Source organism: Mytilus edulis, chromosome 10 (genome assembly GCF_963676685.1).
Source record: "Mytilus edulis chromosome 10, xbMytEdul2.2, whole genome shotgun sequence".
NCBI classification, from domain to species: Eukaryota; Metazoa; Mollusca; class Bivalvia; order Mytilida; family Mytilidae; genus Mytilus; species Mytilus edulis.
In genome coordinates, this window is record NC_092353.1 from 83529474 (window position 1) to 83546314 (window position 16841).

Below are 16841 nucleotides of genomic sequence, written 5' to 3' on the forward strand. Positions count from 1 at the left end.
CAGGGTTGACACTACTAAATTCAATCATTGTCAAATTGTTACCTATTGTAGTATTTTAATCAGTAAGACTTTCTAAGATAACAATATGAATACTAAAAATCTGGACTAAAATAAGGTGTATATAGGAACCGTTTTCAATTTGTTAGCGGGCTTGACATAAAACAGTGTATCAAAGAATTCAACTTTATTTATAACTAACATAGGACAATGCTGTTGATTAAAAAATACTCCATTCCAGGACCTTTTGTTATCCAAATAATTAATATTACCAATAATTGATAAGTTCCAGTTCGACGGGTTCAAACAGAAAGATTTGAAAACAGAAAAAACTGTGTATCTTATAATCAGCATGACTTTATCTGATAAAAAGTAATACTAAAATAAGGCTTGCGCATAGTTATATACTTTAATTCAGTCACGGACCCGCAATATCACGGGTGTGTTCTAGTATATACTAATGAATCTGAACCATGTGTGAATTTTAGAAAGGCCATATTTGAAAATGAATAAATTAAAGGGACATAATTAATTCTAATAAAGATACATTCTTTCTTTATTGTTGTTCTCAGGAGAGAAAATTGAATGATTCTGCCGTTTGATAAATCTGCTCTAAATTTAGAATATTTAAACCAATAGTTCTGTCATTTGATAGATCTGCTCTGAGAATAGTCAAACTCCATATAAGATTAATTTAAATTAAGGGGAACAGTCTCCAGACCAAGATCGAAAAACAACGTTATAATAAAACACACAGTTGATCCTTTAAGATCTTCTGGATTTGACAAATGACGGAACATAAGTTCAAACTCGCTGTCTGTCCGATGTTTTGTATTTAAATGATGATTGATCATTTTACTGATAACTTTACCATAGAATTCTGCTTATCGGCAGCCATCATTATCCATAGGAAGTTGTTTGTCTAAATTTGGCAGTGTTTGTTTTTATGATTACGTCATTAAGATTAAGCGTTATTTATCATATTTTGGATAGATGCTTCTGATTGAGTCATGGCGTATTTCTTGATACAGTTATCTAAAGTCGTTCACCTCTCATCCTCGTTTAGTAATCATATTAGTGATCAATACTTTTTCCATATATGTAGATGTCTCATAGACTTAAAAGTACAACATGCCTCCATGGATATTTATATTGATTGATTAATTTGTTGTTTTTTGCAGATTAGATAACTTAAAATTTCTCACTTAATGTCTTGAATTAAATTACCTTTAACCGTTGTGACTTAATTTGTTTCATCAACTTGTTGGGTTTCCAATTAACCAGGTTAATTTTTAATTTTTTTCTGCAGCATCTCAATTAAATGCTGTTAAAATAATAAAATAAGTAATGTAAATTCAGTTTGTTTTATGACTTTTGATTTAAAATTTGGGATTCAGGAATATTTTTGCTTTCAATAGCCTAAGGGACGACATCAAAAGTTCAATGAAGGATAAAAAACTTAATTTACATAGTTTTTTCATAGTCTTTACCGGTATATTAATTTTACGATACATATTTTACTTGATTACTCCAAAAAATTTGACAAAATTTTATCTCAATATATTTACTGTGGATTCGTTTATTTTCGTCAGTATTTATTTTCAAGGATTGAGAAAAAGTTGCATTTTAGTGGATATGTGATTTCGTTGTTTTGCCAATCTCTATAGATCTGCATTCAAAGCATAAAGAAAATTTGTAATTCATTGAGCATTAGAAGATATGGTTTTTATATTTTCCACGAAATCCACGAAAATTGGTATTCAACGAATAAGTATGAATCCACAGTCTATATTGCACAGTTACAATTTTCTCAATTAAACAAATAATTATCTTGGAAATCCTTCATTAAATATGATACCTAATTTTCATCTAGCACAGTCTTAAAGATGTGTCATAGATTTTCTACGACTTGCCCTATTAATGAGTGGACAAAACTATATTTTATGGCATCTTTCTTTCCTAGTGAATCCAAGAAATTAACTTTTGTTTGATTGCCAGAGCAAATAATTACGGTAAATACGAAAGAGTAATAGTGTAATCAGGGAATCGTCAAGAAAAAAACTGATAATGTATAAATATGTCCTTTTGGTTAAAATAATTTCCCCCCAGTATAATCTACAGTGCCATAAACAGCTATTTTAAATCATTAGCAGTTTCTGTCTTTACAATGCTGTCTTGCACATGAGCAGGTAGTGGTTAAGAAATTAATGTAAGAAAATGTTCAGTGATGCCATGGAATTTTATGACAAATTAATTTGACTTAATCCTGATATTGACACAATAGGGTTTCTAGATGATCTCTACAAAAACTAATTAGCAAGGGAATTGTGAAGCAACAGCTTATGTAAATTGATTGTAACACAGTTACCTGCCGAGCTTTATTAATTTAAGGTGATTCAGTACTATTTCAGGTGCAAAGTAATTATCTACAAGACTTATGTTTAAATTTTCATTTTGGAAGATTGAGTAAGGGAAAGAATACGTTCTGGTGGCATGTAGAATTTTAGTGAAATGATAAAAAAAAACGTTAATTGAAAAATAGCAATGTGACATTGTTTAAAGATGTTGATAGATATTTGTGCTAAAATATATAGTTTGATGAATTAGAAATTAGAAAATGTTTGAAAGATATTGGTTCATGGATATTTATTAAACTGAGAGCGTGGATTTCTAACTGCTTGACGGAATGACTCTGCATACTGTTGGTAGGATTAGTTGTTCTAAAGGAATTAGTTTATTTGATATAGTTTCTTGTTAGCTTCCTCGTTACAGTGTAAGCGCCTAAACAATAATGTTGATACTTACAATACTATGTAGGAATGATGGTCCAGAATTATGTGGCAGTAAAAGATATTTGTATTTTTCTCTGTGTGCTTGAACTCGGAAGTGAGTTTTTAATATTTCTTAACGTTCAATAGCAAATTTGAAAAAAAAGCCAGGATCTTTAGATGAAAATATAATGCTAATTGCATACTAAACCATGTAGGAATGATATTCCAGAACTGTGTGTGCAGTAAAAGATATTTTTTTTTTCTCTGTGTGCTTGAACTCGGAAGTGAGTTTTTAATATTTCTTAACGTTCAATAGCAAATTTGGAAAAAAAAGCCAGGATCTTTAGATGAAAATATAATGCTAATTGCATACTAAACCATGTAGGAATGATATTCCAGAACTGTGTGTGCAGTAAAAGATATTTTTTTTTTCTCTGTGTGCTTGAACTCGGAAGTGAGTTTTTAATATTTCTTAACGTTCAATAGCAAATTTGGAAAAAAAAGCCAGGATCTTTAGATGAAGGCTAATTGCAGGACTTTGTTCCTATTGAAGATGACTTGTCGTCTCAAATAATACCATTACTGTCACAAAGCAAGATGACATTTGGCAGAAAGCACGAGAAAATACAATTACGACTGATGTGATTTAAAGAGATTTAATGGTTCTCGCAGTAGTAAAAACCCAGCAAAACATTTTTTCCACGTAAACTGGATTTCTACAAAGCTGAAGCATTTTAGCAAAGCCAATAACGGTAAAAGAATTGACTTGTTGCTTAAAGCTGGCTATAATGGGAAAAAAGCTCCATTAGGAGTGACAAAAATCATTAGGTAAAGCGCTGTCAGTAACCAAATTTCGTGGAACGTTAACGATACTTTGATGAAAATAATTGGTGACAATGTCTTTTAATGGAGGATAACTTAATTGGCAGGAAGTCTAATTCATCGTAAAATGCTTCACTAAATCGTATTCAGTAGGAAAATAGGAGGTGATGAAATACGGAAGTTTCTTATGATCTTGATAGATGTAACAGATATAGAAAATCATTTTATAAAATACCTGTAGCCCTTAGAGGTCAGAGAGGTGTTGCATAGTTCAAAAGTAAAGAGTCTTTTTAGAATGAATTAGTGATTTTGAAAATTTTGTAATTTTGATGTGGAAAAATACAATTTTTACTCTTATATCCAATGCCTGATGGACCAGTTATTCCAGGATATCAGCAATATTAAAAACTATGAACTCCAAGTTAAATATTACTTATTGTTTGCACATTGAAACCAGCAGGTACATTTAATATGAAAAGTATATAATGCAGGCACAAAATGCATGAAGAACTTTTGATTGTGCTTTTGGCTTAGTTTTCATGACAGTGATTTAAAAAACATGTAGTTTTTGGCAGCCAATACATGTACATTCTGTGATTCCTAATGGTTCCTATTCATGTAATCAGATGTTTGTTTTGTACTTAATTGAAATTATCAATTGGGATATATTTAGATGTTTAGATTTCCCACACACACTTATCGTTTATTTAGCTAAGTCTTTGAAGTATTTTTGATCTTGTATGAATGGGAAAAAAATGCAATTTCTTACTTGTAATACACACGCTTGCAAATCTGTTACTATTTCAGACTTTTGTTCAACAGAATATATATATATATATATATATGATTAGAAATTAAGGATAATAATATCGTAGGAGGGATAAAAGAATTGATGAAATTCTTTACTTATTTAAATGTGTCAGATTCTTTTAGTAAAAGAGGTTAGAAAGGGGAAATAACTGTGATCTAAGTGAAATATTCAAAAGGGAGATAACTGTGATCTTAAGTGAACTATTCCAAAGGGAGATAACTGTTGTTATAGGATAATGAATGTCAGATTATGGAGAATGCAAAGGAACAACTTACACATATTAAAGGTTGGTATAACTTGCTATGAATGTCCAGTCTGTGTCAAGGGGGGCCTAATGTTGAATTCATATATTCCTTTCCATTAGAAAAAGTCTTTTACTTCCAACTTGCAATATGATACATATTATAGTATGAAATCAGGGGCACATACAGCCATTTTAAAAAGGGGGTTCCAAACCCAGGAGGTTGTTCCACCCGTATGTCCCCATTCAAATGCACTGATTGTCCAAAAAAAAGGGGGGTTGTAAAAAAAAAATGGTCAGCAGAATATTATCATCTATTAATCAACATGGTGTCATAATATCCGAGCTGTTGACTCTTTATAGGAGTTATTGCCCTTGAAACAACCATATTTTGTCACCATCAAACATATTATCATTGCATTGTGTCAATTTTGTGCTAGAATGTCAGGTGGGAAATAAGTAAATGTCTGCTATTAGAGCTCTTAATTTTATGGAGTAAGTGTTTTTTTTTTATATAGATTAGAGGGTTGGTTTTCCCATTTGAATGGTTTTTCATTAGTAATTTTTTAGGCCTTTTATTATAGCTTGCTGTTCAGTGTGAGCCTATGCTCCATGTTGACAACCATACCTTGACCTATAATGGTTTACTTTTATAAATTGTGACTTGGATGGAGAATTGTTTTATTGGCACTCATACCACATCATCCTATATCTACTTTATAATGTTTTGTATAATTTGTTGTCTTTTCAACTTTCTTTTTGGCTATGTTGTTGTCTGATTTTTAATGGACGTCTGATTTTTAATGGACTTATGATTTTTGATTGTCTAGCCTCAAAGCTATATCTTCTCTCTCAATGTTTTATATGATCAGCTTCTCCTCTGAAGAAAAGTTCACAATAAAGCCTTTGATGTTCATAAGAATTCTAAATAGCATAAACAAAAGCATAGATCAAGTGCATTTTATTGATATATGCAATTAAAAAAGCCATTCGGTTTAAAACTGTAACTATGATTTACATGAAATCAGTTTATAGCATCTTTGTTCTTTCTATTTAAGGTATGTAATTTTATTTGATATTTTATGTACCAAAATTTATTTTAGTATTGGGGGAAAAAATTAACCTATTTTGTTGATTGTGTTAGAGTTTGAATTGAAAAATGTGTTTGCAATTGACCATAACTTTGCATGCTTTTGAAAAGTCATTACAGTAATGTAATAGTTACATAAGTAATTGAATTGCACTGCTCTCTTAATGCTTAATTTACAATAGTATATATATTTATAGCAAATAACAATATTCATAAATAAATCAAATCCATATACAACATTAAACTTCTGGCCTGTAGTCTAGACATCTTTAAGGGGGTTATTTGGGGTCATGAAGCTCAGACTTTAGCAGACAAACTTCAGTTCTACTAGAGGGGCATTATGCTTTTAGGTCAGTTCATCTGTCTGTTCTGCATTAGGTTTAATTTTAAAGTTTTGGGTATAGGATCATAGTACATTATATAAAAGTATTTGGTCATTTCAACTTGAAACATATATACACATGTTCATTTCAAGAAGTGAATTATTTAATATAAATTGCCAAATAAGAGATTTTCACATATCACTGAAAGGAAATATGACAGTAAGTTTGGTTGTTTGAAATTTTTCTTATAATACACCTTATCGCTATTTGTCCGCCATTACTGGATATCACACAGGTTCCTGTAAAATTTTGACGTCATAAAACAAAATATTTGACGCCACAATGGAAAAGTGATTGTTGTTGACGTCAAAAGTTCAAGCGGCTGGGTCAGCCAGGATTAGCGATAAGGTGTATTGACCCACATTCTTGGTAATCACAATGAACTAATGAACATATTTGAGTAATATTTAAAAAGCAAATGTCAGAATAAATCAAAACACACAATGAAATGAAATGACAATCAAAAAGTATTTCAAATTCTTATGCTGTGTATAAACAGGGACATAGTTTCTCCTAGGTTAGAGTTGTATCCCTTTGCAAAAAATCAGACTAGTGACAAAAGCAAAAAGAATTGTAATGCTATTACAACTTTTATGTAAAAAATCAGACAGTTTAGGGTTTGACATATAGTATATAAACTTGGTTCCTGTCCTGAATGGTTAAGACTGTAGAGAGGCGTAAAGGTATCATCATCATCATCAGCATGCATGCAGCGCAGGGTATCCACATGGAAGGATGCGAAATAAAATTGGCAATATCACGATGAAGGAACAATTAAAAATGTCTTGCACATTGATCTATTTACTGATTTCACATGGTGAATAATGAACATTTTTCATGCCTTCATTTGAAATAAAAATGGCAAAACATGTTGCATGAACATAACCCAGTTTACCACCCTCACTGTATGTTGTCCTGTTGAATTCTTTCCGTTATTTTTGTTTTGGGTTACAGTCTTTTTCCTGTATCCAACATATCTCCAGTTTGTTTAATTATGATAATTGATCTGCTATATAAAGATATGAAGGAAATTCTTAGACAACAATACAGATTGATGTTTTTTAGGAGAGAAATTTCAATTGCAATAAAAATTCACATTATTGAATATTATTGAAATAGAAACAATGTTGTAATGACATGTGATAATTATTCCTGAAGGCAAACGAAGCATATCTCAAGTTTTCAACAACGGTATTTTTCATACAATAGTTATAGGAATTTTAAACGATTAACAGCTTTTAACAGCGCCATATTGTCTTAATTCGAAACAGTCACTGATGTTACACAAACAGATTAAAATCACTAATGTGCATAGAGAAGCTGACCTAATGCACTTTTATCCACTAATGATAGCAATTGTGTAGTTTTTACAAAATCCATGGTAATGCACGAGGGATCTGAGTGTTTGGCGATGGTCCTTGATTGGTATTTAATCTCATGATGTTTGTTATCATGTGTTATGCATCTCCCGGGGTCAGCCATGGGGAGAGATATATATCCTACTGAATATTACATTTTATTGATGAATAAAGGGGACTATGATCAATTATTACACATTTATAAAAGAAATACAATCAATTATTTCACCTTTTATGATTGTGAACTATTCTTTGGATACGTTCCCTTATCAATAACCATTAGTTGAAGCCTTACACTAGTTAGTCACTGTTCAACAAGTTTTCCTATGTAATTTACGAGCGATATTGTTACCAATGATTTATGAAATATCAATATCAAATAAGATTTGTATTGTTTCTCTTGTTATTTTTTATGTAGTAGTTAATTCCTTTTGGTGTGATATTTTCACCAAGTTATTAGTTACAAAACATTGCCATTTGAACTTAATTGCAAAGTGAACTTTGGTATAATAGCTGATCTCAATTGTCTATGAGAAAGTTGATTGACCTTGACTTCCCATGAGAGGTTAGCTCAATTGTATGTTGTTTTAAATGCTGGAGTAGATTTTGAACTAGTATATATTTGTTTAGGGGCCAGCTGAGGGACGCCTTTGCCTCACGCTACATTGAAGACCTGTTGGTGACCTTCTGCTGTTGTCTGCTCTATGGTCAGGTTGTTGTCTCTTTGACACATTCCCAATTTCCATTCTCAATTTTATTTGTCAGTTTGTTCTGCAATGGTTTGTGTTATTTGATAAAATGTTAAAGTGATATAAATTTAACCCTTCCAATGTTAGTTGATATGAGTAAGCCAATATCAGTTACTCTTCCAAAGTTACTGTAATTATGCCATGATGTGACTTAAAAGGTTTGATGTTCTCTGATAAACTGTCAGTTACTCCACCAAGATTGTTTTGTTTTTTGATGAGGCTTATTAGATGCTCTGTAAAGATATGTTGTTCTCTAAGATTGTTAGATGCTCTGTAAAGATGTGTTGTTCTCTGATTAAGACTGTCAGTTACTCTCCCAAGGTTTGTTGTTCTCTGACTAAGATTGTCAATTATGCTTCCAAGATGTGTTGTTCTCTGACTAAGATGTTCAGTTACTGCTCCAAGTTTTGTTGTTCTCTGCACTAAGATAATCAGTTACTTATCCAAGATGTGTTGTTCTCTGACTAAGATAATCAGTTACTTATCCAAGATGTGTTGTTCTCTGACTAAGATTGTCAGTTACTGCTCCAAGATTTGTTGTTCTCTGATTAAGATTTTCAGTAACTGCTCCAAGATGTGTTGTTCTCTGACCAAGATTGTCAGTTACTGCTTGAAGACTTTTTTTTTTCTCAGATTAAGATGGTCAGTAACTGCTCCAAGATCTGTTGTTCTCTATTAAATATTGTAACTTTGATATAAACAATGCCACTTGAACACATCTTGGATATACTTTTTTCCTTTTAAGGAACAAATATTACAGTATTTGTTCTTCTTGGAACTTATTATATTATGAAGGAACTTTTATTTCATGACAAGTGTGCAATGAGCAATGAAATGACAGACTGTTTACAGTAATCATATTTGACATTTTACCCTGATAAGATTTATTTGAATAAAGAAGGAAAAAGGACTATATTTGGGCTAAGTATAATGTATTTAAACATTAATTCCTTTGAAGGCAGTAATTGTGAGACAGAAATAGAAAAACAGGAAATCATGGATGTAGATCTTGTTGTAAGCATGTCTGCTGCCGCTGTTTGCTACGTGCCTCTGTTGATTGTTTAGTTTCCGCAGAACAAGATTTCTGTAATCAATGGTGAAATTTCAACAGAATTTTCTGCTTAATTTCGTGTATAAATTGTATGTGTTATATGTGATTATAGTAAATTGAATTTCAATCAAAACCTGATGAACAGAAAATCAATTAAGCTCTTGTATGAATCTGATTCTAAAATGATCAGCACAACTCTTTGAGGTCTGCAGCAAGAAATGTCAAAATTGAAGAAACGCCTTTTGCACCAAAGTCGATAGTAAATTAATTCAAAGAAGTAAAATGCAATGTCAGCAGAATTTTTGTTGATTTTGGTCAAATTGAAATTGTGTGTAATGCTGTATCTGGAGATAAAGGAAGATGAATTGAAGATAGATTATATAGATGGATAGAAGATAGATTATATCAGTCAATTGGTGAATAATTCAGCCCTAGATTGATCACTTATTTAAATTTGATTGAAATGTTACATTTATTTATTAATTGACATTAAATACAGGCCAGAAAGGTTCATCACACTAATTCATTTATCTAATGTATTAACCTGGTAGAATACCACCTACAGGCAAGAATTACTATAGATTACTAAAAACAACTAATTTTCTCATAGGATCTGACTGAGGGAGCCTTAAATGTCATAATACAAATTATATATATATATATATATATATATAGCGGATGTGGTCGAGTGGTCTAGAGCGCTGGACATGAGGCTAAGCGATTGGTGCTGTAGTGTATCAAAGGTGTGAGTTCGAATCCCGCTGAGGGACGGACAAAAATTTGTCAGTATAAAATCTAACTCTAACACTGTTTGGTGTAATTTTCAGACTTATATATATATATATAACTTGTATATAATTATAATTCTATCAAGGTTTCTTTCAAAAAAGGTTTCTTTCAAAAACTCAACTTTCTATATATATATATATATATATATATATATATAGAAAGTTGAGTTTTTGAAAGAAACCTTGATAGAATTATAATTATATACAAGTTTAAATCGAAAACAAATCTATATTTGCATTGGATAAAAACCACAATTTTTATACGTGTGCATGTAAAACAAATTCTTGATAGAGGATTCTTTTAAAAAATACACCAACATAATTTTGCCAAAAAGAACCCAAAAAATGAAAGTAAAATCACAAAAGTTTTGAACTTCGAGGAAAATTCAAAACACAAAGTCCCTACAATCAAAGGGCAAAATCAAATGAAAAGTATATTTTAACAAATTTCATTTAACAATACAGGTCGAACAACTGATGTTCTTAAAACCTTGCTGACTCAGCCATTGATGACTGCCAAATAAATATATATATATTTGTCTAGGCCAGAAGTTTGGTCATGTTTACTGTAGTGATCTGTATAGTCCTTCCCATGTTTAATGGCAGCAAGTTAATAATAGCAGTGTGGTTTCCTAGAATGGAAATAGAAATTTGAATAGGCTGGTTTCAACATTTCAAGATAAAAGATGCATGTTGATGCTGCATTAAAAAGTAAAATCACAAAAATACTGAACTTAGAGGAAAATCAATTCGGAAAGTCCATAATCACATGGCAAAATCAAATAATAAAAAAAAATATCTCTTAACCCAAAAGCAAAAAAACATAAAGATGTACAGTGCAATAGATATCCAATGATATTTATTCAATTTCTATGAAGCATATTTTTATGTTTTCAAATATGATCTGTATTTGTTTAAAAATCAATATTTTGCATGGAAACAAGGAGGCTTTTTATTATTTGTTTGTGAAAACAAGTTTCAAATGTCAAATATTATGTATAGAATAATATCTATCATCCTCAAATTTCAGTTTTAATTTCATTAAGCATGCTTTTTAATTAGTTTTGATTACAATTAAGAACATTAAACAGCAAATCATACTTCTGAGAAAATATATTGCATGTCTGATAGAATTTATAAAAACTAATTATGAAACTTTTTTGTGCGTTTTAATTATAATTAATTGCTTTATCGATAAAGTGTTGTCTCCTAGAAATGAAAATTGAAAATTATATTCAATAAATTTGTAGCTTTATGCTTTACTGCTCTTCAACGGCTATGCTGCATTATCCCAACATACAACAAGTACTTAACAAACTCAAAGTCATTGAGTTCTATATTTCACATTGATGCCTTCAACAATGAGCAATTTTGTCAATATAACGGAACAATGAACTTCAAAATTATACTAGTTGGAGATTTGGTTAGTTATAAAACCAGGTTTAATCTGTCATTTTCTTCGGTAAATGTCTGAACCATTTGAGTCAAGAATATATGGCAGTTAAATGTTTTTCGTTTGTTCCATTGATATGATATTAATGTTGTCAGTATAAATGGACTTCCCCCTTTTTGCAATGGAGATCAGTATTTTTGTTATACTTTTTCACACCTTAGGGAGCTACCATTTGATCTTTATGGGGGGGGGGGGGGGGGGGGGGGGGGCTAGGATGAAATTTGAAAAAAAATAGGCAGGACAGGAGTTTTGAGTAAAAAAAAAGGCAGGATGAGACACTTGCAAAAAAAAAAAAAGTCAGGACGACAATTTAGGTAAAAAAAAGTCAGGATAAACTATAAAAAAAAAAAGGCATGACAGAATAGAGTGAAAAATAAAAAGGCAGGACAGAGATTACAGCTAAAAAAAAATGCAGGACAAAATTTTTCATCCTAGCCCCCCCCCCCCTAAAAATCAAATGGTAGCTCCCTTACTTTAGAGACAGTCCCAAGCAGTCCCATGCAATCCTTCAAATAAAAAGAGGTGATAAAAAAAGAAAATAAAGTTATATTTCATGGTCCAAAGCAATTGTCTGGATATATTTCCATCAGTACAAATGTAATATTCAACTAAGCTTTTTATTTTTAAATCCAAGAAGGTATAAGATATTTATAGAATTGCATTGATTATTTGTCTGTTGAAATATTTACTACAAATAAATAAGCATCAGAGAAAAAATATAGTCTTGACTATTGAAATACTAAACTGAAGTCAATTTACTCAGTGGTCTTTGGTATTGATGTTTGTTTGTCTTTTCATTGTTTTTCTTTTTTGCCATGGCAAATAGTAGTTTTCTCTTCATTTATGAGTTTAAGGTGGTACCTAACACTACAGGGAGATAACTCTGTAATATCAGCTTAACGTTTTAATTACGTTGCGTTGTGAAGGCAATATAAAGCTTCTCAATGATCAAAATTAGTGTTTGTCAAACTGCTATATAACCAGTGTAATTTTTCTGATAAAACGCTTGGTTCAATTTTTTTCAATTTTTTCAATTTTTGTTAAAGGGTCAAAATAAATACTTTGTAAAAATTTTATGAAAATTAAACGAGCCAAATTAATTTTAGTGAAAGTGTTGGGTACCACCTTAAATGCCACTTTGGTATCTTTGGTCTCTCTATTACCAGTATCAAATATTTTTTCTATTTTTATATCATAAGTATTTGATAACTCGTAACATATAACTTACACTTTTAAAAATAGATCAATCCACAATACATGTGTGTCTGTTGTATCGATATATATACAATAATTTTCTCCTTATTCCATTGTTGTTCTAAAAGTCCTAGAATTAAATGTGTTAAAACTATTTCAAATTGATTTTTTATTTTACAGAATAAAAAAAAATGCCTTTTGTTTAATGAAAACTAAACTCTTTAAGCCACAAGTTATAGTATCCCCTTTTGAGTCTTACTTTTTATCTTTGAATGTCATAATTCCCAAGTCAACAAAACATTTTTTGAGTTATGTCCCTTTGTGTACTCATGTTTTATTTTATTTTTCAGGTAAGACTAAGTATGAAGAAAAAGTAAGGTAGGATCTTATATTTTATGTTCTATATTAGTGTGGTATTTGATTAAATGTTGATGATAATACTGAGGAAATAGACAAAAGATTTTGTTTTATCTCAAGGAAAGGATGCTAGAGTCATTATTCAAAAAAGGTGTGCAGAGTGTCCAATATACGGTAGATAGTGGAATCATATATGATTTTCTAGGCACTTTATATATATATATATATATATAAGTACGTCTGAGTCAGTGACAACCCTACAACAGCAGTGCAGGCGATTGGGTGTCACGATATCACAGTAGCATGGGTTCGAATCCCGGCGAGGGAAGAACCAAAAATTTGCGAAATCAAATTTACAGATCTAACATTGTTGGGTTGATGTGTAGACGAGTTTTATATATATATATGCACATTTTCCACAATGCTTTACTTGCATAGAGTATGTTAACACTCAATGGTACAAAAATACTCCCCTTGGAGGACAGTACTTAAGTACCGGTAGAAGAAAAAGAAATATTAATAGTTGTAAATGCATGCGATGTAAATTAAAAAAGTGCTTAAATCTCACACCTTTTAGTATAAATGGCTTTCTTTTTTCCTCCTATCAATATTAACAAGTCTTTTGAGTATAATGTGTGGATACTTTGGTTTTTAAATGTTCATAACATTCATTTTGATAATAACATAGATGTCTGGAAAAGAGTACAATTATAGTTATCAATATATTTTAATAATACTCTTGAGAAAACCAGATATTTACTTTTCAGGTTGAAAAACATTTATAACACAAGAAATGGCATTGTAATTTCAGAATATATATCCTCCTTCTTTTCTTTTTGCACAAACTTGAAATATGATATAAAATTTGATACTTGTATCATAGATAAGGTGGTCTAAATATTTCATCTAGAGTGGAAGGTGAACAATTAAAATTTCAATTGACTAGGTAGGATTGTATATATGTTGTCATGCTAAAGATCAGTGATTCTCTAATGGACACTCCAGCTACCTCTATCAACTGAAACTGACTGTCACAATATAATACCCTATAGATCTAACTTCCTATTAACTTTTTTTCTAAGAAAAGATTGGATTTGAAATTTAACTGTAAAATTGTAACAAAATGTCTTTAAAGTTCTGGGAGATTTTTATAGAATTGTAACAAAAAATGAGTGATTTGACTGTAGAATTGTTAAAAAATCTCTTTCATGTTCTTAGAGATTTGACTGTAGAATTGTAAAAATGTGTTTCAAGTTCTGGGAGATTTGACTGTAGAATTGTAAATAAATGTTTTTTAAATTCTAGGAGATTTGACTGTAGAATTGTAAAAAATGTCTTTCAAATTCTGAGTGATTTGGCTGTAGAATTGTAAAAAATGTCTCATGTTCTCAGTGATTTGACTGTAGAATTGCAAAAAATCTCTTTCATGTTCTTGTGGATTTGACTGTAGAATTGTAAATGAATGGGAGATTTGACTGTAGAATTGTAAAAAATATCTTTTTAAGTTCTGGGTGATTTGACTGCAGAATTGTAAAAAAATATCTTTTTAAGTTCTGGGTGATTTGACTAGAATTGTAAAACAATGTCTTTCATGTTCTTGGAGATTTTAATAGAATTGTAACAAAAAATCTCTTTCATGTTCTGAGAGATTTGACTGTATAATTGTAAAAAAAATGTCTATTAAGTTCTGGTAGAATTGACTGTATAATTGTAACAAAATGTCTTTCATGTTCTGGGATTTTGACTGTAAGAATTGTTACAAAATGTCTTTCATGTTCTGGATATCTGTATTCTTCTGATCATGAGATGATCTATTGCTCTTTGCTAGCATGTATTATTGTTAATCTGAATTTTTCCATTATGATTTCTTTTGTAAACATGGCTTCAAGAGGGTTACAACCATAATTGCCACTATTTTGTATAAGCAAAATTGTTTAGTCCATTTATCTAAAGCGACTGACTTGTAAGCTGAAGAGTTTTTGTTTGTAGAAGGGTATTTAGTATTAATCAACAGTTGACAATATCTTGGATGAATCATCCAGTCATAAAAAGTTAATATGGCTCATTATTAATGGTCAGTAATGATTCTCTGGACAATTGTCAATACTGGACACATCTGCTGGTCAGTTATATTGACATGGTGATGTGTTGGTGTCTCAAATTAGAGGCTAAATAAGGACACTGGCTGCTGATTATTATTCTGATATTTATTTTGAAGTTAAAGGGAATTTTCTTAAAAAAAACGAAGACAAACTTTTATAGAGCAGGGGGTAGCTGTTTCATATTTCATAGAAAAATAAATAAATACATTTACATTGATATTGATTTTTTTGACAAGTTATTTTTCAAATGCTGTCTTTTTTAAGTTTATAATTATTGGGTGGCTGTCCTATTGACATGTACCAGTGTAATGTCCTTTTATTATTAAAATAATTTAACCTTGCTTTTCAAATGATATTGATTTTTCATGGAATATTATAAAATAAACTAAGTTTTAAGTACATTAATTTTCTATTCTCATGAACAAGAAATCTTTTTTAATTTACTGAAATAACATTAACAATTTTTTTTACTGTATTCAAAATAAAAGAAGATAAATTTGTCATCTTATTCATCTGTCCATCATTACAAATTAATTAAGTCTTTTAATCCTTGTAAATTGCCTTGTAGACAGGGGGTAGTACCTAGATCTACTGTTGATGAGGTTGGTCTTGGACAATGAAAGTGGTCAGTGATAGATCTATAATGCTGGACATCTGTCATGACCAATAAAACAGACAATTGGTCAACTTTAACTTTCTGTTAATAAGTTAATAATTGATTTCAGTTAATTGAATTTTGTTCCAGAGAAAGAGACACATATATATTGGTTCAGTCAGATCCCTAGAGGGAACCCACAGCTTAGAAAAAAAATTGAAAAATTGAAAATCTATAAACTAGAAACAACTGTTTTGTGGTTTATGGCTTGATATTTTCAAAAGAAAAAAAATTGCAGTGAAAAGTTATCGCTGAAGTTACACAGTTGATTATTTTTTTTTAATAATTCAACTTACAGATTCATATCATATCAAGGATTTGTATAGTAATAATTTTGGATACTTTACAAATCCTTGATAATATATAGAGAAAATATGAACCTGAAGAAATTGTATGATGATATATTTCATAAATATTGTATCAATACAACTTAAATCATTTGTCTACCCAGAATACATTTTTTGTATTGAGTCCTTCCTGTCTTTGTGTTGGATTTTATCTTTTGTGTTTTATTTTGAGATTGAAAATAATAAAGTTTAATTGGAAGTTGATTAAATTTTCTATTTCTTTTTTTTTTTTTATTAAAAATACACGAATGGTTAGAAATGCAGATACAAAACAAACAATGAAAATATTTACCTACAAACTTAATGTCTGTTCATCTTTTTGTTAAGCTTTGGTATTTACTTAAAAAAATTGTAAGTGACTCAGTGCTTTTCAAAGATGCTTTCCTTAAAAAATGTGTTTCAGTGGAGAAAACTGTTGCTCTCGGCTAGAGAGATTCCTTTGGAAAGTTAAATAAACACATAGGATGATTCATCTGTTGATTAAAGGAACTTCTTCATTTGACAAAATACCCATAATTGGTCTAAATTGACAACCGTGCAGCAAATAGCTCTGCCGTGCACTGGACGTACAAACACTTTGAGTAATATTAATGAACCAATTTCCCTTCGTAAATCATCTTTTTGATTCAATTAAAAGATGTGGAGCATATTTGTACTGTCATTTTTTTGTCA

At 30.4% G+C, this 16841-nt stretch overlaps 1 protein-coding gene across 23 annotated transcripts in view; it reads left to right on the plus strand.

The window, feature by feature from the left end:
* Nucleotides 1-16841, plus strand: part of LOC139492042 (neuron navigator 2-like) — a 322278-nt gene that overhangs the window by 79536 nt on the left and 225901 nt on the right. The window contains exon 1 of one of the 23 annotated variants that reach the window (XM_071280133.1): nt 4599-4687. The exons of the other annotated variants lie outside the window; for them this stretch is intronic. Within the exon in view, the coding sequence (XP_071136234.1) occupies nt 4637-4687 (51 nt within the window). The 5' untranslated portion in view covers nt 4599-4636. Of the gene's footprint in view, nt 1-4598; nt 4688-16841 lie in introns of those variants that run through there. 23 annotated transcript variants of the gene reach the window in all.